At 47.7% G+C, this 20287-nt stretch overlaps 2 protein-coding genes across 7 annotated transcripts in view; one reads left to right on the top strand and one right to left on the bottom strand.

The window, feature by feature from the left end:
• Nucleotides 1-5171, top strand: part of ZC3H13 (zinc finger CCCH-type containing 13) — a 47779-nt gene extending 42608 nt beyond the window's left edge. For all 6 annotated transcript variants that reach the window (XM_054586518.1, XM_054586523.1, XM_054586522.1 and 3 more), the window contains 2 exons: nt 1049-1212; nt 3933-5171. In XM_054586518.1, the coding sequence (XP_054442493.1) occupies nt 1049-1212; nt 3933-4100 (332 nt within the window). In that variant the 3' untranslated portion in view covers nt 4101-5171. The remainder of the gene's footprint in view (nt 1-1048; nt 1213-3932) is intronic.
• Nucleotides 5172-10853: 5682 nt separating this feature from the next.
• SUCLA2 (succinate-CoA ligase ADP-forming subunit beta) overlaps nt 10854-20287 on the bottom strand; it is a 32447-nt gene continuing 23013 nt past the window's right edge. Inside the window, exons 7-11 of the mRNA XM_054586516.1 lie at nt 16800-16961; nt 16560-16702; nt 15596-15716; nt 15067-15155; nt 10854-11620 (exon numbers count right to left, since the gene is read on the bottom strand). Of these exons, the coding sequence (XP_054442491.1) occupies nt 11546-11620; nt 15067-15155; nt 15596-15716; nt 16560-16702; nt 16800-16961 (590 nt within the window). The 3' untranslated portion in view covers nt 10854-11545. The remainder of the gene's footprint in view (nt 11621-15066; nt 15156-15595; nt 15717-16559; nt 16703-16799; nt 16962-20287) is intronic.

Below are 20287 nucleotides of genomic sequence, written 5' to 3'. Positions count from 1 at the left end.
TTGTTATGCAAGTGAAATACGTAATTTTATCCTCAACCAAATAGGTGTTTTGTTTGTGCTTAGGTGGTGTTATGGCTCCACCGTGGGCTCTAGCACAAGCCTGTTCGCTGCAGCTGCTGCCCAAGCAGGGCCGGGCGCTGGTAGCGCCCCTGGCCGGCTCGTAGAAGGCTGGCTTTGAAGTTGCTGCTCTTCCTGCAATTTATTTTGATTACTGACTGGTTGTATTCTGTTATTTTGGCTTCCTCTTTGTCTATTTTTAATATAGCCCCTTTATTGAGTCTGTCCTTGATTCATCTATTTTTTTAAGTTTAAGTACTTTACCTTGTGTGTTGCAACAGAAAACTAAGTATTTTAATTTAGTACATTGTCTGGGATTTTGTAGTGACCAAATCTAGGATAAAGTTTGCAGATTGTCTCACTAACACCTAGTCACTTTCCTGACTGCCTTTGAAGAGGTCATAGTCTGCAGTCACGTTATTACACTTGAATCTTGCTACAGTGAAGTCCTGACACCTAGAACTTGAAGTAGCGCTGTGTGGTGTGCGATATTCTGAATGTGACTTCACTAATTCTTAACTTGAACTTTTCTTCCCATAGTGATCAGTGCTTAAATTCTCTTTCCTGAGTCTGCTTTTCTTATATCTTCAAGTGGCTATCATAATGTTTCTTTCTGGCCCTGGCTTGTGTGGCTCAGTGGATTAAGCACCAGCCTGCAAACCAAAGGGTCGCTGGTTTGATTCCCAGTCAGGGCACATGCTTGGGTTGCGTGAGAGGCAATCACACATTGGTGTTTCTCTCCCTCTTTCTCCTTTCCTTCCCTTCTCTAAAAATAAATAAATAAAATCTTTAAAAAAAATTCTAACAATGTTTATTTTTGTTTCAGACTAGCAGATAATAGATTGCCTTTCATATAAAATACTTTTCATCAATGTTGCTAACTTTGGTAAAGTACAGACTTTGTGGAATATTCATCTAAGCAGTCGATAACACGTTTATATTTCAGGAAAACTTAATGCATGTTTTTTTGTTGGTTTTTCCTTTTTGGAAGATGCAGACAGTCTTTTTGAACACGAATTGGGGGCTCTCAACATGGCTGCGTTACTACGAAAAGAAGAAAGAGCAAGTCTTCTCAGTGACCTTGGACCATGTTGTAAAGCTTTATGTTTCAGACGGGATTCTGCCATCCGAAAGCAGCTTGTTAAAAATGAGAAGGTATTGTTGTTTCCTTGGAACAAATGCAAAGTGCTTGTTGAAATAGCAGGAATAATGTCTTTTTCATTTCATTGCTTTAAGGTGAGATTATTGTCTCATCTGTATTTTTCAGTTTGATTTTCTAGATTTTTACACATGTAAAAGAAAGAATTCCTGTTATAATTTATACTACTTTTCATTTTACTTGAACAGCATATTTGGGTAGAATAGCAATTTGTTATTCAAAAGTTGATGTATAAAGTTTAAAATACTCTTTCTGTGAAATATTTATTTTTGTGAAAATTCCTTTAAATAATAAAACAACTAGAAATTTATTTAAAATGAAGGTTAAGGAAAAATATTTCCCAGAATACGGTGAGGATATTAATAGAAATAGCATTTCTAAGAGTGTGTCAAGTGAAAAGAAAGGGAAATAAATGCAAGTGATTGTATATAAACATTTCCTTGAGAAGAATAAAGGGAATTGAAATGTAAGAGAAAAAGAAATTAGATTTAGAAGAGATCTGATCATGAGAAATTGAAAACATCTTAGGCTTTTTAAAGTTAAGAGCTGGGATTATTTGGGGGTGGGATAATTGGTGGGCGTGGGCAGCCAACCTGATCTTCTAAAGAGATGAACGGAAGATGAACAAAGCTGGAAGGCCCACGGGGCCCGATTTCCAGATTCCCCGCCAGGCCACGCGCTCAGGCCGGGCGGTGAGAGAGGAGGCGGGCACGCCGGGAGCGGGGGAGCCAAGGGGGACCAGAAGCGGACCCTCGCAGACAGGACCAGCCGGTTGTGGGGAGAGTTTGAGAAGCAGGGTTTTTTTTTAAGCTTTTTATTTTGAGATGATCGACATTAAAATTTAAAAATTTTATTCTGTGACAGAAACCGAATGCACAGTCAAGTATACTGGGAGAAAATATTTGCAAATCACTCTTTCTAAAAGAGCTTGTATCCAGGCTCTATAAAGAACTCAAAACTTAACAGTGAGAGACAAGCACCCCGATTGTTTTGAACGAGTGAGACTTGAGCAGACATTTCACCAAGAGGACGTGTGGGTGTCTAGGGCGCACGTGAAGAGACGCTTACCACTGTCGGCAGTTAGAGCTCCCGTGAGACGCCATCGCCTTTGCAGACACCTGGGGCGACAGCAGCCGGGAGCCCTGACCGTTGGGGTGCTGGCGGGGGTGCGGAGTGGCGGGCGCTCCCGCCGTCACTGGTGAGGACGCGGATGGCGGGGCCGCTTTGCAAGAGAGTTGGGTGGTTGCTTACACAGCGAGATGTGTGCTTAGCCGCATTTCATTGCCGTGCATTACCTTAGAAAGTGGGAACCTGTGTTCACAGAAAAACCCAGAGCAGCCCTGTTTACAGTCTCCCAAACTGGAGAGCGACCCAGGCTGCTTCACCGGCTGACAGATAAACTGGCACCTCCACACCATGGGTTCCTGATTGGTAATAACCAGGCTTTCAGCACTATTAACAGCATGGAAGAAACTCAGACATTGTGATGCGGTGAAGGAAACCAGCCGCAGAAGGTCGCACTTGCTGTATGATTCCACTTATGTCCTGTTCTGGAAAAGGCAGAAGCGTAACAACAGCTGCCCATCGGCCGCCAGGGCTGCAGATGAACAGGGCGCGCCTGCAGAGACGCGGCGGAGGGGGCGTCTTTCCATGACGAACGGCTCTGGCCGCCTGTGGTCAGGGCCGCGCGAGCCTGAGCGCCAGTGAAGACCCTCGCAGCCGCAGCCGCAGCCGCGCCCGGCGGCGCCCGAACTCCTCACCCTGCACTCGATGCGCGCCGATGGGAGGGAAAAGCCTCCACCCTCGGCGCCTGCTCGGTGCTCCTGGCGCCTGCTCGGACTTGTGTGAGCCAGGGTGCCACACGCAAGAGCAAAGGCTTCATCACTCGTCGCTTGCTTGGCGCTCGTTGCTGTTGGCGCGTGTCACGAGTTCCCGAACGAACTAATGCCAGGTCCCGAGGTACCGCTGTATACATAAAAAGTCAGTTAAATGCAGACGCGACCGGGGAGCCAGCCTGTGCCTTCAAGGACCCCAGCAGGAACAGAAAGGGCAGGGTGCCGGAGATGCTCGGACCTGACCTTCCTGCTTTCCACACGTGCTTGGAGAGCGCGCAACAACATTTCACGACAGTAACTTCCAAAAATGCTAACGCAGTGTTAAGTTACAGTAATAGAGCTCACGCTGTCACACGAGGGAGGCAGGGGCTCCTCGGTGTGCCGGTCGGTGCCGTGCACTGAGTGTGTGTTCTCCCCGAGAGCCCATGTCTCGCGGAGCGTCGACATTCCAGTGAAAAGTGGGGTGTTCGGTGCTCGTCCTCAGAAAATCGGAAGGTTGTCCTGTAAAAGTAACGGGAGCAGCATGTAGCTCCATCAAAGAGATTGTACTTCAGCAGGTAGAAGTAGAACCATTCAACATCGAATGTACAGGGGTTTGTTTTGTTTTGTTTTTTTCCTATTAAAAATGAAGTAAAAACTAGCTGATTACCTGTAGGGATTATTGAGAAGATTCTCACATTAAGCAAGATTGCTTTTTCTTTTTTAAGATTCTTTGGGTCTGAACACGTTTCCGGATTTTGCTTTTAAATATCCACTATAGCTCCTATCCATCTCAAAGTAATTTTTCTTGTAACTTGTGTATTTTTGTTGGAAGAGGGCCTGTCTTTCTGCTGTCAGCCGGCAGCGAACGCCCTTTTCACGTCTGTGTGTCCCCCCCGCAGGGCACGGTGAAGCAGGCCTACGCGAGCGCGCCGGTGGTGGACAACGAGCTGCTGCGGCTGAGTCTGCGGCTCTTCCGGCGGGGGAGCGCCTGCCACGCCCCAGCGCCCGAGAAGGCGGAGGATCAGAAGCTCTCACAGCCCGGCGAGCAGGAGCTGTGCGTGTCCTGAGGCCGAGGTTCCGGACACGTCCTGTCCTGTCTGCAGCGGCGCACATTCTCCTTCAAAGTCCCTTGGTTTGCAGGAGCCTCCCTGGGGCGGCAGCAGAGAGCGCTCATCAGCCGCGCTGAAGGAGAGAACAGCTTTGCTCCAAAGCTGAAAGACGGCAGTTTTGGCTACCTGAAGGTTTTGCCCAGTACTTAGTACTTGTGAGAAATAATGTGAAAGCTTCTAGAGTTCGTAGTTTATTTTGTACATTTTGTTAAAACTGAAGTTTGGGGAAACGGTTGTCACTACCCCTCTAGCCGACACAGATTTTTCTGAAAAGGAGCCACTGACATGTCTGGATCATCGCTGAAGAAGCTGTGGTTTGATTCAGGAACCGCGTCCACAGGACACACGTGCACGTAGTGTGACCACACCACACAGAACCCCCCCGCCCCAGCCGGCGCTCGGGGCGGGTCGGGCGGGGGGGTTGGCGCGCTCGCAGGAGGGAGCCGGAGTGCTGCTTTCCCTGCTAAAGTTCTAAAAAAGTTACTTAATGGGTCCGTGGTGGTTTTTTAATACATGTGCATTGTTACAATGAATATTGAATGTATTTGGAATCTAAATGGTTTTGTCTGTTATCAGAGACTGTCTACTATTTTTATTTTTAATAAATATACCTTCTTCCCTTTTCTTGTTCTAGATTTACTTTGCTTTTCAGGAACTTTGTTCCTGGTGTTCTGAAACATTTGCCATCAACGTTATATGTTTCATACCTCAAATGTTTTACTGCTTAAGTCCTTATTGGACAGCTGTTAATAATGTGCAGTTGAAGATGTACTTCAGTTATAGCTCAGTAATATTGAAACAAACCAAGAGTTAACAGATCTGTGTAATCTGAGCTTTCAAATACGACCATCATATTTTTCAGGGCCATAACCTTTGATTACATTAAATGGCCTCCATCCTGTAATGTGTAAAATGACCTTTTAAAAATTAGTGTATCTGTCTTACGCTGTATCTGAATAACTCACGGAGTAGATTCTTAGAAGTATTTGAAATCGACTTGGAGCTTCAGAATTTGGGGGGAGACAAATAATAAAGGAATCGAAACTGCAGTTTGGTCATTGCCTCCCGCAGTTTTCTGTCTGCCCGTGAGCCTGTGACAGCCCGTCGTGGCGGTTCTGCGTCGTCGCTGAAGGTGACCGAGTCTCTTCCCCCTTCAGGGACCAGTTGTTGAGCACTTGACTGTGCAAGACACTTACCCAGCAAAGGGAATGGAAATCTGGATGTGTGAGGAAAATGGTGAACAACAAAAGAATCGATTTTCTTTTTGTCATTTCCTTTTCCATTTAAGTAATGTTTTGAGTCAAGAAAAAAAAAAGGTAAAACATTTTAATGACTCTGGAGGATGTATACTCTTTAAGAAACTACTTCCTGATCATAGTGAACAGTCTTGTTCGCTGTAGCATAAAGATTTAAAGTCTTGGAATGTCTCATGCTAGTTCCCAGAATTGTGCAATATAACAAAAATGACTTTTCTGTTTTGTCCGCTGACTTCAGGAATATTTCACAAGTTGTGTGTGTATAGAATGGAAACTGCGTACAGGGGGTCCCTGGTTTACAATGGTTCAGTTTGCAATTTTTTGACTTTACAATGGTGCCAAAGCAATACAGATTCAGTAGAAATCGGCTAGGATACACTGTGATGTTAAAGCTGATGATGTGAAAAATAGGTTAAATGCATTTTCCAGTTAGGATGTTTTCAGCTTACTATGCGTTTATCAGGACATAGCCCCATCGTAAGAAGCACCTATAGTTAAATTTGTCAAATCGTTGAATGTTGCCTTTTTAGCATGACAGTCATGTCATGAAAGAAAATTCTAGAGTGATTCCCATTTTGGGGAGCATTACGTTCCCAGTAGGAATGTTCTGTTAAGTCCCATAATTTTTTTTTAGAAATTCATACATTCTCTGTATTAGATATTCATAAAGTTCTAACGCAGATCTTTTCATTAACTTTTTCATAGAACTTGGCCCATGATTAAAATCAGTACTCCTGAAAACATCCTCCAGTTCATAAATTATTTGCCGGTAGAGGTAAAGGTAAACATAGGTGGTCCACCACGTTTGTCCAGTTGCCGTAAAGCACAGCTGGCCCGCAGCTGCTGGTCATGCCGGGGCCTGAGGGGAGAAGGGGCCGGAGTGCGCGTCCGCGGGCCGAGGGACAGTGGGTATCCCCACAGGCGCAGACGCCCCGGTGCCAGGCCCACTCTGGCAGCTGTCCGCGCCCTGTAGGAAAAGGGGCAGCTCACCTCCCGGACAGCTGGTGACGCACTCCGTGGCCGTGCCTCGGGGCAGGTAAGGAGCGAGGTGACGCGCTGACAAGCCGGATGGTCACTCCTCCCTTCTGACCAGTGACTGCGGTTCTCGTCCCAGTCCCGCCCCCCGGCTGCATGAGGATTTTACGACAATCTTTTATCAACTTGAATGTTTGGGGCATTGGCAAAGTAACCCACGTTGTTGCTTGCTGTCCAGTCAGATAAATATTAAGGTATATGGTATCTGTATTGCTTTTTAATTGTTTTTTTCATTTTTCAATTACAGTTGCTGTTTGATATTACCGCATATTGGTTCCAGGCGCACGGCATAGCGGGTAGACATTGACGTAATCTCTGAAGTGGCCCCATGATAAGTCGGGCGCCCAGCTGGTACTGCGCATTGTTACAGCCCCATTTACCATGATGTACGTTACATCTCGCAATTTTGTTTTAATCCTCAAACGAGGACGTGCGTATTGATTTTCGGAGGGGGAGGGGAGGAGAGGACGAACATCAGTTGCTTGCCTCCTGTGCACATCTCAACCAGGGGCCGAACCCTTCTGTCTACGGGGTGATGCTCCAAGCAACTGAGCCGCACTGGCCAAGGCTCTCAGGACTGTTGAACTGTTGTACTTCCTAAGCCCTTCACCGTTTTTACCCCTTCAACGCCACCCTCCCCCCCCACCGAGTCTGCCAGCCATCAGTTCTTTGATTGTATGAGTCCATTTCTGTTTTGTTCTTTAGATGGCACATGTAAGTGAAATCTTACAATATTTGTCTTTTAGTCTCTTAGCATAATACTCTCTAGGTCCTTCCACGATGTTGCAAATGGTTAAGATTTCCTTTTTTTTTTTTTCTCTATGAGTGATAGTCCATTGCATAGATTGATGGGCACTTACGTTGCTTTCATATTTTGGCTATTGAAAATAGTGTGGTAAACACGGGCGCATCTACCTTTGTGAATTACTGTTTGGATTTCTTTGGAAACCCGGAAGTGGAATTGCTGCGTCATAAGGCAGCTCCGTTTTTAGTCTTGAGGAAACGCCACCCTGCTTCCCACAGTGGCCGCGCCAGCCTGCACCCCCTGCAGCAGAGCCGGGGGGTCCCCCGTCTCCACGTCCTCACCAGCACTTGCTTGTTGACGTATCGATGACAGCCATTCTGACAGGTGTCTCACTGGATTAAAAAAATGAGGTGGTCTCATTGTGGTTTTTGCATTTCTCTCATGATTAGTGATGCGGAGTATCCATTTTTTTTTAACAAGCGAGATTAAATTTTTCTTTAAATCCTCGACAACGTTTCCATTGGCTTTAGAGGAAGAAAGCAGAAAGTAACGTCGATGTGATTGATTGGTTGCCTTCTGCACGTGACCTGACTAGGGATCAAACCAGCAACCCAGGTATGTGCCTTGACCAGTAATTGAACTGGCGACCTTTGGTGCACAGAACCAACTGAGCCATCTGGCCAGGGCAGATCTACTGCATTTTTAATGGCTGTATAAGGTTCCATTGCATGTGTCTGTGATATTTAACCTGCCTTCTCCTAGTAGACGTTTAGTTTGTGTCCTGTACCATGCTGCAGTGAAGGATCCCATGTAGCCTGATTTATATGTGCAGCTGTAAGGTAAGGTTCTAGAAGTGCTATGTGCAGGCCAGAAGGCACCTACGTGGGTAATAGAAATGAAAACGGGCCTGCCACCTGGTGTGCCTGGCAAGCTCAGCAACTGCAGGTGGCTGCCACAGGTGTCCACATGTGTGGGTAGAGCTGGCTGAGCAGGAGCCGCATCCGAGGCCTGTAGGAGAGGCTCCTCTTTCCCCCGAGCAAGCGCTGGCCGTGGTGTTTGAGCATCTAGAACAACGTGCCTAATGTCAGGGCGGATGCTTCCAGACCTTCAGAGATAAGCACCCGGTTCTGGGATGAGAGCCCAGCATTGCTCCTTGTTGTTTGATCTGCATCGCTCTGTAAACGGCATGTGTAAAATGTTAACTATCCTGCTCCCATGAATGTAAATGAGACCCTCGTCTCTCCATTTTTTTTTTTAAAGTTTATTTTTAGAGAGGGGGAAGGGAGGGAGGGAGGGAGGAAGAGAGGGAAACATCAATGTGTGGTTGTCTCTCGCGTGCCCCTCGCTGGGGACCGGGCCTGTACCCCGGACAGGTGCCCTGACTGGGAATCAAACTGGCAAACAACCCTTTGGTTCACAGGCCGGTGTTCAGTCCACTGAGCCACACCAGCCAGGGCTCCATTCCATGTCTTGTCCAGTGCGAGAGACTCCCCCTTTGCTTTCTCCGGCCCCCTTCGTCTGTCACCAGTGGACCGCACCGAGCGCTCTTTACACCGTCTCCTTTGGTCCCAGTGTATAAAATTGCAGAACTGCTGGTCCCTGGAGCGTATTCCCTTTGCTCCAGCCCTTTGCGATGCTGCTTCTGAGACTGGCTCTCAACCCTTGGCTCCAGCGCTTCGAACCATTAGGTTGGGATTTCTTTTGCGGACGGTAACACGTACCCCCGTGTGAGCGCATGGTCTCCAGGGAGCGCCCTGCCCCCCGAGGGGTCGGTGACTCCCTGCGTCCCACCCACCCCTCCAGCGTTGCCAGCTTTATGTTTCCCAATTTATGGCAAATGACGTCCTGCTGCTGTTTGGACTTGTCTCCTCTTATTAGGAGGGAGGGAGGGTGTTGATTGACGTGGCTGAGCCATTTCCATGTGTTTTACCTTCAACTGTTTCTTTCCTTTGCCCATTTTTCTACAGGCTTGTTGCTCTTCTGTTCCGTTACAGGAGCCAGTCACGTCACCCAGGCCGTGGTGTGGTGACCTTGGTGGGGCAGGAGGTGAACCAGAGAGGACGGAAGGGGCCGGCGCATTTACTGTGACGTCCACCAGGTCCCCGACAGCAGAGCAGAGGCGCTGGGTGAGCGAGAGCCCAGCGTGGTGAGTGCTGTGCCCCCCCCCCGCCCCCGGCCATGGACCCAGACCCCTCAGGGGGGCCGAGAGGGGGCGGGCTGGCTGTGGTTTGGGGCAGATTCTGCTGTTTGCCCATGAAGGGGCTAAAGCACCCGAATGTGTCCCTTTAGGAGCCCGCGTTGTCTTGACTGGGTCCCATGATGCTTTTCCCCAGGGGGTGTTCTGACCAGGAGCTTGGGGTAGTTCAGTTGGATTTAATTCTCCTAATTACTCCATGGCAGAGGTAGGGCTGTAGGAGGCCTACTTGGGAAAAAAAAAAAGAGAAAAAAAAAGTTTTGCTCTCGATCTGCGTTTACTGGCAGGAACGAATAGATAGAAATAGTCAAGTGACTGGGACTTGGAATAGCCCGCAGAAAAGATTCTCCAGTTTAGTATCAGAAAAACGAGGACGTCCGTGTTCTGTAACGACTGTGTAGCTGAACTGTGCCGGCTCCCTGGGAGGGGGGGCGTGCAAGGGATGCGAGGGCGACACCCTCGCCCCACCCAGGGGCCCGCGCAGGGGCCCCACTCGGTGAGGAGGGAGGTGGTGCGCTGACCTCTAGCTTACAACCCGCAGGTGGAGGAAGGAGATGGCCCTTCACTTATAAAAGGGCCGTTAAAGGGCATCCAGGTGGGCCTCGCTGGGGGCCGCTTGCCTCCCCCACCCCCAAATCCTTACTTCGACCCTAACACCCATTGTGATGGTGTTTGGGTGCTGGTAGAGCATGAGCTGTTTCTGACGCCTGACCGGATCCTGAGGGACACAAATGCCACTTTTTTCCGAGCCAATCAGTCATTCACTGGCACTCCATGGAATGAACTGTTAGATTTTCTTTTAAAGGCTTGGACTTCGAAGTATAGCTTTCTCACAATTTCAGATGGTTTGGCAGCTCTTAGTCTTTAATGTCTTCCCTGGGGCAGGGCAGACAGGCAGGTGGGGAGGCCGATGATCAGCTTAGCGCGTGACATATGCATAGGTGGTTTGAGTGTGTATTTTATATGTTCTCTCTAGTAATTTCTCTCCCTCTCCCCACTAAATTCGGATGAGGGTGAGAAAGGCGCTAAGGAAACTGAGGTATGCTGAAATTTAGAAACTTGCTCAAACTCATAGTCACGATGCTCTGATGCTTCTCAAGCCTGTCTTATCTAATCACTTTACAAACAGCAGAACAAGCAGAAGTTCTCAAATTCCTCACGGTGGTTACAGTCTACTGCATGGCTGATACTTCCTTCCACGGTATTAACTAACACTGTTAACAGTTGAATATCACTGCTCTGTGCAGTGAACAAGAGATCACACAGGGACACAAAGGACGCCATGCTGTCTTTGGAGGAGGTGCACGATGGCCCACAGAAACGGCAGAATTCGAGGGGAACGGCCGCGGGCGGTGCAGTGTGAGCCAGCGGACGCCGGCCTCTGCGTGCGCGCAGTCAGTTCCCAGGGTGCTCAGCGCCGCAATAAACACGTCACCTTCCACTGTGCTTGCTTAAAAAAGAAGGAAAAAACATTACTCCACTTCACATTGGGAGATTTTTATTAACTTAAATTGCCATTATTTGTACACCAAGTCCTTGGTAAACATGCCTTTATTTGATACAAACCTACACGTTCCTCCCAGTACCACAGGATCGAGAGGACCTGCTGTTGTTGGTGCTTTGTAATGATTAAAACAATGTTCAGATAATTAAGTTACTTTACTGAAATATTTATTTAAAAGAATATTCTGAGGAGTGTTTGAAAGCTGCGTCTATAAATAGTGATTGATGTGCTTAGTTCAGTATTTGGTGTTCAAGATAAACACTTATATAAAACATCATTTTATTACATTCTCTACTAATGTGGCTAGTTATTAGATACAATAGTTCTAACACTAAAGAATAAAGCTTTATTCGTATTTATTTTATTCGTAGGACTCATTAACGAAGGATGCCGTATCCAACAGCGGCCAGCGGCTACTGCAAGTCGCATCCAGGGAGGCGGAGCGGGAGGCTGCGCACAGGGAGCTGGGTGAGCACAGCGCACACTCTTTACACACACAGCCCACTCCCAACAGGGGGTTAAATGCAGGCCAGGCGCTTTTACAAGTTTTTATGCCTAGACGGCAATATAATTTTCACACACTGAAGAGAAAAGAAACAATGACAGGACACAGTATTTTTAATGATTAGAGCACGTTTGAAACCTCCGGCCGTCCACTGTAGTCTCAGATCAGATTGGCAACTGAAATTTCACGTCCACCTGGGCTTGTTTGGCTAAGGTCACTATTTCAGAGAGCTTTACAACCTGGAAGAAAAACAACAAACCATTTTTGTCTATTTTCACAAAAACGTAACATCAGAACTATTGGTCAGTGTGAAACTAATGCACCTTCAATCATTTCCATTTGAAAGGTGGGCTGTTCTGACATCGATCACCTCACACTCTGAGGAACACCTGCCGTTCAAATCTTACACTGTTGGGAACCCCACCTCAGAACCCTCGGCGACAGCTGCAGCGTTGGAAGGTACTGAGTAGCCAACGTATGTGTACACCTTCTTAGTGCCTAAGTTGTATCTTTCTTAAAGACAAACAGTGGGTATCTTAGTTGGATACCATACAATGCAAACTACATCTAAATAAGTTTACTTTAAAAAAAATGTATGCACTCTTAACTAACAATACTAGGATAGGACTTTGGGTCTAGAGTTAGTATTTTACTTCCTACCAATAAGTTATATCAATTTGAATTCCAATGTTCTTGCTATAATCTGAGAATATCTCGTTGTTACCATACAAAATATCACACAAATCAATGTCTTAAACCAAACAACAAATTCAGCTTCTCTCCTTCCTCATCGAGTAGTTAAAAGAAGGTTTAGTTACACACCTTGGTTTCAAATCCCCACTCAAATGTTGATGACATGTCCTCCTGAAGAATTCAGTTCACCTAAGCCTGTTTCCTCATCCATAAAGATGGGACTATATCACCAAACCCACATTGAGTACGATAATATTGAAGAACGCTTAGCATCACAAGCGTCACACACACCTGATAAACAGCAGCAGCTGCCAATCACGCTGTTAACCCGGTTGTGACTTCCACGACCTCCTCGTCGGCAGGGACACGGCGGTCAGGCCTCGGGGCTGCCGTTCACGTCCCTGCTCCCGCCCAGGGCCCCACGACGCGGCCCCGGTCTGCGCACGCCCACACAGCCTCCCCTGGGGCGGGCCCTCGTGGCGCGCCGGCTCGTTTTCAGAAACAGCCACAGCTCTCCGCCCGCAGCCTCCGCTCACCGCGCTTCCCGTTACTGCCCCAGCCGGGCCCTCGCCCCTCAGGGTCATGGTGGGCTCCCTGAACCCTCTCCCTGCCGCCTCCCGGCAACAAAGCCTTCACTTAAGCTCCGGGTCGAGTGCAAGATCCTCTGTCTCTGAACTGCAGCTGAATTTTATTTACTAACAGGCACCTTCCCAGGGGTGTCCCAAAGACAAACATAAGGCCCTTACTATTCCTACGAAATGATCTACATTAACTCAGCAAACCTCAAAGGCCCGCTCCTGATTAAGCCCCACAGCCCCACAGAGTGTGCCTTGGAATGTCTATAAACACAGCGGGCAGCGTCCCAGGTTCTCATTTGGGAACATCTCTGTATCTGCTGTGGCGTGTGCTCTAAGATGCAATGCTAAGTAAACCAAACGAGGTCGAATATATGTAATAATTACACTGTGAGGGAAAGTGGACACATTAAGTGTACACACACACACAACACACACTGCTTCAAGAATGAACCAAAACTTTTTGTTTTTTTTAAAGCTGATTACCTATGGGGAAGGAAGAAACAAATAGGTATAAAAGTCAGGTTCTCTGAATATAGTTTGTTTTATAGTTACGACACTTTGGAACCAAGTAAATATATAAAATTTTCTTTAAAAAGCAACTCCTCAAAGAGGAAATTAAATGACACTCACTGCACAGCGCGCTGGGATGGAGCCCACAGAGCCATTCCACGTGAGTCTCCAAACCCACTGAGTCATGAGACCCCCCCGAAGGACGGGAGGAAGCGCACACAGCAGCCTCGCGCGGCTTCCCGCAGCCACAGCATTGGCGCGCTCTCCGCACGCCCGCCCGGAGGGACCCTGGGCATGGGTGTTCTGTGGGTGCCAACAGGCCCCGGCGGGGAGAGCAGATAGGAAAAGGCCGGTACTGCTGACTTCTCACGTATTTCTCTCTTCAACATCTTCTCCTAGATTTATATTTGAAAAGTCCAGAAACAACGAACCACCCAGTAGCCAGGACCCTTAGAGCGCAAATCATGATCGCTACACACCATCCGGCTCATTCGTCTGCAGCAACAAAGGCGAAGGTGGGCCGGGGGCGCCCGCTGCCCAGCGACGGGTCACCGGAGCCTCCATAAAAACTGCTGAGACGGGTTAAAGCCCAGCAGACAGGCCTAGATCCACTGAGGTCCAAACAGCACGTGCATGGACGCACACAACACCCACACCCAAACACAAAGCGAGAAAAAGCCTGGGTCGCTTCTGTAGGATGTACGGGAACACACTCGTTACCCTGAAAACTCATCAATAGAGCAAACAATCGAGGAACTGCCTGCTTTTCCTATGCGGCTTACTTCGTGACAGCCAACAGCAGCAGATGCCTGGGGGTGGGGGGGGGTGTCACTTTTTCTGAGTATCCCACACGCTAAACAAGGAATGACAGAAGGAGGCCAGCGCCATGTCGCATGCACGGACACTGCCAGGCCTGGAGGACGAACCTGACAGCCACCCATGCTGCTGACGGAGTCGCACAGCTCCGGGCACAAAGCGCTCCCGCACCTGCTCCCCAAATCCAACACGCCATCAGCCCTGCAGACCAAACCGCCAGTGCAGAGGGAACACGGGGGGTGGGAGCGGGGGGCGGCGCCCAGGGCGATGGCCAGTCACGCCCCACTGCGGGGAACACTACGAGATGCCAACCCGGCTTCCTCAGCAAACTCCAGAAAAACAAAGCAAACGAAAACAAAAAAGGAGCGCTTATAGATTAGCAAGCTTAGTACCACATTAACTGGCTGCAATGCACACAGACTCATTTTGATCCTAATTCTAGGGAAGAACCTAGACAAAGTATTTGAGAGAATCACGAAAATTGGAACACTGACTACATTTTCAAAAATACAGCATTAACATAATACCACAATTCCATCTGAAACAAATAACAATCCCTTCGTATCGTCAACACCTTTACCCTTTATAGGTACATGACGACATGTATAAAACGATGTGCTATCTGGGCTTCAGAACAATCACGGGCAAGGGAGGAAGCAGCTGAGGGCAGAGAGGCCGGGGGTGGGCAGGGACTGGAACAGTTTGAGGGGGTGGCAGGTGTATCACAGTGAAACCGCACCTAAGTAGGTTTTCTTTAAAAAACATACAATCATAACTTACAATACTGAGATAGGAGGTTGGGCCTAAGACAGGGGTCCCCAACCTCGGGTCTGCGGACTGGCACCGGTCCTCTGAAAACACCCCCTCCCCTCACCCCAGTCTGTGGGAAACTGTCTTTCATGAAACCAGTCTCTGGTGCCAAAAAGGCTGGGGACAGCTGGTCCAAGAGACAGTAATGCACTCTCTGTCAGTAAGTGACGACTGGTCTTTAGCTGAGACACTAAGTGTTAGAACTCGTAGCCGGTTTGTTTGAGATTCTACACGTTTGTGACCCCTTCATGCACTTTGCACCAGCGCGGCCCGGTTACCATTTTAGCAGCTTCGTCCAAGTCATCGCAAGCGAGAATTTTCAGTCCACTGTCCGCTATCAGCGCCTTAGCGTCATCCACTCGTGTACCTGAAGGGCGTTGTGCAGAGAGAGAGACGTTTTAAACATCTACACAAAATCACTGGAGATGGCCGTCACCACACACGGTATGAGTTTACAGAAGAGCACGTTCACCACGCACTATCACACGTGCTGTAAACCACAGACAGTGCTGCGGGCGCTCAGAGGTACCCGTGCCGGGCCGTGCCGTTTCGTATCAATGGTGAGCGGGGAGTCGGAAATCAAGGCAAAGCACAGCAAGTAAACCATGTCTTGGATCACACCAAGCAAAACTACGATTTTGTTCCACTGTTGGAAAAATTTTAACGCCATGCTTTTTAAATGTCCTGTTACATATACTTGCATCTGAAAGATGCAGCTGTATGTCACAAGGACTGAACTGCTCGGAACCCGAGCGTTAGGGCCACGGGCGGCCATGAGCCACGGGCGGCCACGAGCCACGCCCTCACCTTGGAGCCGCACCACAATGGGTATCTTAATCTCCAGGTCCTTCACCGCCATGACGATGCCCTGTGCAATGACGTCGCACCGCATGATCCCTCCAAAAATGTTGACCAGGATAGCCAGTACCTGTGAGCGAAACGGTTTGGGCAGATTAAAATTTTAGAGACGTGAGGATGCGTCCTGCCTTCCCAAGAAAATCCCAGTGTTTGTACCTCACAATAAAAATCAGTCCCACGGAGCCACTCTCAGACCACCCCTCAAACAGTGTCTGGAGATGAGCAATATGCATGCGTTTTGGATGATGACGCTTCACATAGCTTGTACTTTGATTATGACTTATAAATTCCTAACCGTACACTATGGCATAGCTACACATGACAGTCTATGAGAACGTTAAAGTGGGCGTTTTAGAAGAATACCTTAGAAAATGCAGAAAGTACTCAATCTGTTTGCAAAAAAAAAAAAGACCCAAAATATGTGCATTAAAAGGTACATGTAAGAATGGGTGAACTATATGGCATGTAACTTACACCTTAATAAAGCTATTTCTAGAAAGATATATGCAGTATGTGTGAATGCATGTGCATGTGAAACACACCAATATTAACAAGTCTTGAAGAAAACAGATCAAATCAATAGTAGCCCAAGTTATCTCTGGATAAAATCAAAGAGGATTTTTATCTTCTTGTTTTTAGCTTCATAGGCTTTTCGTAGGCACACACTCCCCTGCCCAATCACCCCCACCTTTAGTATCGTCTAGCACAGCCCAGCCCTTCTCCTTGCTTTCTACACCTCAGGGGGACCCTCCCTTTCCTGTGGTTAACTTCCACTGCACTGGCTCCAGCAAATGTTTTCAAATAATGGTGGAGGTTTAAATGATAACTTTCACCCAGCGTTAACAATCGCATCCGCTGAGAAGCCAGGCTTCCCCTCACCGTTCATGCCCTGAAACACAAGCCCCGTCCTCACCTTTTTATCGGAAGTGATGAGCTTGAAGGCTTCCGTCACTTGGTGGACTGTGGCACCGCCCCCGACGTCCAGGAAGTTGGCCGGCGTCCCCCCGTGAAGTTTTATGATGTCCATTGTGGCCATGGCCAGACCAGCACCGTTCACTAGCGAGAAGGGAAAACGGTTTGCGTAAGCGACACGCACACAGCAGACAGACCGCGGCACGCAGCGCCGGTCCGGCTCTAACGCGAGAACGGGTACCGAGACAGCCTATGTTCCCATCCAGGCCGATGTAGTTGATGTCCGCCTTCGCCGCGTCTCTGTCCCTTTCATCTTCCTGGGTCCAGTCCTGGAGGTCAAAGATCTTCTTCTGGCGATAGGCTGAATTAGAATCAAAATTGATCTTCGCATCCATACACAGCACTTCGAAGAAGAAGAAAAAAGAAGAACATGATCTTAATTTCAAGGTAGTTAATTACAATAAACGACCCAATAGCCAAACATTTTCCTTTTAAGGGAAAAACACATTCTGTTACTTTATTGAAAGTACTTTGATTTATGTTCACAATGAATTCAAGACCGTTCCCTTCATGCCAAAGCTGACTCCAGAATTTAAGAAAGCAGAAGATAACCCTGGAACACCCTGCTGCACAAAAAGTAAAGCAGCGCTCAAGGAACACTTGTGTGACATACGGAAAGAAACGTACCAAAAGGACAAAGGGAAAACTTATGGTCACGCAAAACTGATACATAAGTGTTTGTTGCCGCTGTTTTAGTAACGGCAAAATATTGGAAACAACCCAAAGCCCTTCAAAGGGCGAGTGGCCGAATGCATTCTGGCACATCCGAACATGGGGGCGCAACCCCGCACGAAAACGGATGAGCTGCAGGTACACACGGCAACACGGGGGGGCTGCGAAGGGGTTCTGTCCAGGAAAAAGGTATTTTCCCTGGTTCTCAAAATATTACAAACTTATATCCATCGATACGACACTTTCAAAGTGACAGAATGACGGAGAGCAGACCAGGGGTTTCACGGGCACAGACGCAGGGCAGGGGCGAACCGTGCGAAGGAAGTAGATGGAGGAGCACACGGCATGTGTACAGGGACAGGCCGTATCTTGGTTCGGGTGGTGGGGACACGAATCGACACGCGGCCTGAAGTAAAAGAAACCTACGCAGACACATGGACACACATATGACCGCAGGTTTTTATAAAATGGTGAAAACTAAATAAGGCTCTTAGTCCAGGGAACAGGAACCGACCCATATCAAGTAACTGCTTGGATGTACACAGCTGTATGATGGTAGGTGAAGGGAAAATGAGGTTCTTCATACCGCCTTTCCAACTTTCCATAATCTGTGTTTATTTCAAAACTCAAAGTTAAGAAGGCGAGCCCTGGCTGGGGCGGCTCCGCGGGCTGGGCGCCCTCCCCCAAGCGACAGGCTGCCCATCTGCTCCCCGGTCAGGGCACAGGCTGCGCTGCGGGCCAGGTCCCTGGCTGGGGCGCGTGTGAGGCAACCGATCAATGTTTCTCTCTCACACTGGCATTTCTCTCCCTCTCTCTCTCCCTCCCTCCCCCTCTCTCTCAAAATAAATAAATAAACTCTTTCTTAAAAACAGTTAAGAAAGAACAAGGGGTCACAGGAGCCAGTTGGCAAGTGCCTCTACTAGCCAAACCGGGGATGATCTGAGCAACAACAAATGATAAAACTTGGATTGTACTCATTAAATAAGATAAAGACCCTCAAGCCCATTCCAACCCAAACGAACGAATGAGCAAGCAGAAGGGGAAGAGGGGAGCCCCCCGCCCCAGTGCAGTGCCAGCTGGCCAACACAGAGGGCTGGCGGGCCAGGAAGTCGCCAGCAGATGCCGGAACTAATGAGCGAACGTGTGATCAGGAAGAGAGTCTCCAAACACTCCCCACAAATTTCCTAGTAATTACAAATGAAAAAATAGGGATTTTATAATCAAGAAATCCGATGGGCACTACCTAAATCAAATGGACCAAGTTAACATGATCAATACTGGAACAAACCAGCATAACGTGCCTCCAAATACAATGCACTATGAAGGAGAAAACACTGTGAAGGAACATGCGACAGAGAAACCCAAACCGAAGGACGTTCAAAACACATGACCCCCCCACCAGAAACAAACATGTGTGCTGTGTGTGTCCAGGTCAAGAAGCAAAGCAAAAGCCAGGCTCTGAGGTCAGAGAGAAAAGATAACCCACTTCCCCGGGTGACGCTGGGCCAGGCGGAGGAGGGGCGGCGGGGTACAAAGGGCACTGCTGGGCGCCCGTCCCCATTTGTGGGTCGGATACTAGTATTTCACCAATGTTAAATTTCCCGGTTTTTATAAACGAAGGAGTGTTTTTAGACACCAAAAGCAGTTCAGGATAACGAAGAACAACGTCTCCAACTTACGCTCAGATGATCCTAAAAACATTTTCACGCGCACACACGGTGTAGAGAAGGAAAGAGGATGATAAAGCAAATAAGGGGAAAAGTAAATGACTGGTGATTCTGGGTAAAAGATACAGGGAAGTTCCTTGCGCTGTTGTTTCTGTATCAAAAAGCTGTATGCCACACAGTACCGTACTCACAGTAATCAGTGACTTAGCAAAACATCACCCACCACCCATCAAGTTAGATTGATGCTGCTGAATAGAAAAAATATAGAGAGAGGCCCTTTTTATCCTTTTATTTTCCATATGAACTATGCAATGATCCATTTTTCATGTTCAAAATTCTTACTTACATTTGCTTAAATGCAACTAAGAAACTACTGACCATTTTTGATAATTCTTCCTTCCAAAGAGCGCTACATACTTCGCAGTTTGTTCAGCTCTGAATATTTTCTCTTTTCCATTATGATTTCTTAATTAACTCATGAAGTATTTTCATTAAACTTAAAAAAACATGATGATGTTTTACATTCATTTCTAGTTTTACTGCTCTGTGCTTAAAGACTATTAAGTATGTTATTAATTCTTAGATATTTGTTGGGACTTTTAAATTGTGGCTCAGTATTGTATTTTTTAATTGGCATTAAAAAAATTTTTTAATGTAGGGTACAGGGAGATGTTAAAAAAATTAATGTGCTGCTCGAAACAGTAAGTGCGGTGCATTCAGCAGAGGCGTCAGACTGCACTGCGCGCCCTGGGTACAGTCCCCAGGGGGCAGGTTTCTCAGGCCTGGGTTCCACAATGAAAACAAATTTTAAATGAAAGACATTTTAATTCAAAATCCTTGCCTTTTAAACACATGTAAAAGAAAAGCTGTTAAAGTGACAAGCTAACTGTACTTCTCTAGGGGCTAAAAATAAAGACCTACCATGTCTCTAGAGTCTGAATGTGCGGCGGCTAAGACGGCTTGTTCGGCAGAGCTGCAGCCGCTGCCTCCCGGCCACACTGGACCCTGGAATCCAGCGCAGCCCAGAGGGGCCTCCCGGGCGCTGGTCTGTGCGCTGTCGGCTGCGGTGCCCACAGCGGCTCCTGCACATCTGGAAGATGACTAGGGTGGCTGAGTGGTATTTTAATCTATCATTTTAATTAATTTTGACTGCCACATACAGCTGGTGGCCACCATACTGGATAAGGCAACTCTAAGCCCTCTGTGTGCACCTCGATATATATTTAAGATAGTAAGGCATTTGCTTTAATGAGTCTCTTTAATGTTTGTTTACATTCATCCTATTTATTGTAAGACAAGCGTCTACACAGGAATGAGTTCATTTTTTACG

Source organism: Pteronotus mesoamericanus, unplaced genomic scaffold (assembly GCF_021234165.1).
Source record: "Pteronotus mesoamericanus isolate MK-2021 breed Mesoamerican mustached bat unplaced genomic scaffold, CSHL_Meso_final contig_94, whole genome shotgun sequence".
NCBI classification, from domain to species: domain Eukaryota; kingdom Metazoa; phylum Chordata; class Mammalia; order Chiroptera; family Mormoopidae; genus Pteronotus; species Pteronotus mesoamericanus.
Note: the sequence above shows the minus strand (reverse complement) of the source record. Positions and strands in the feature narration are given on the sequence as shown.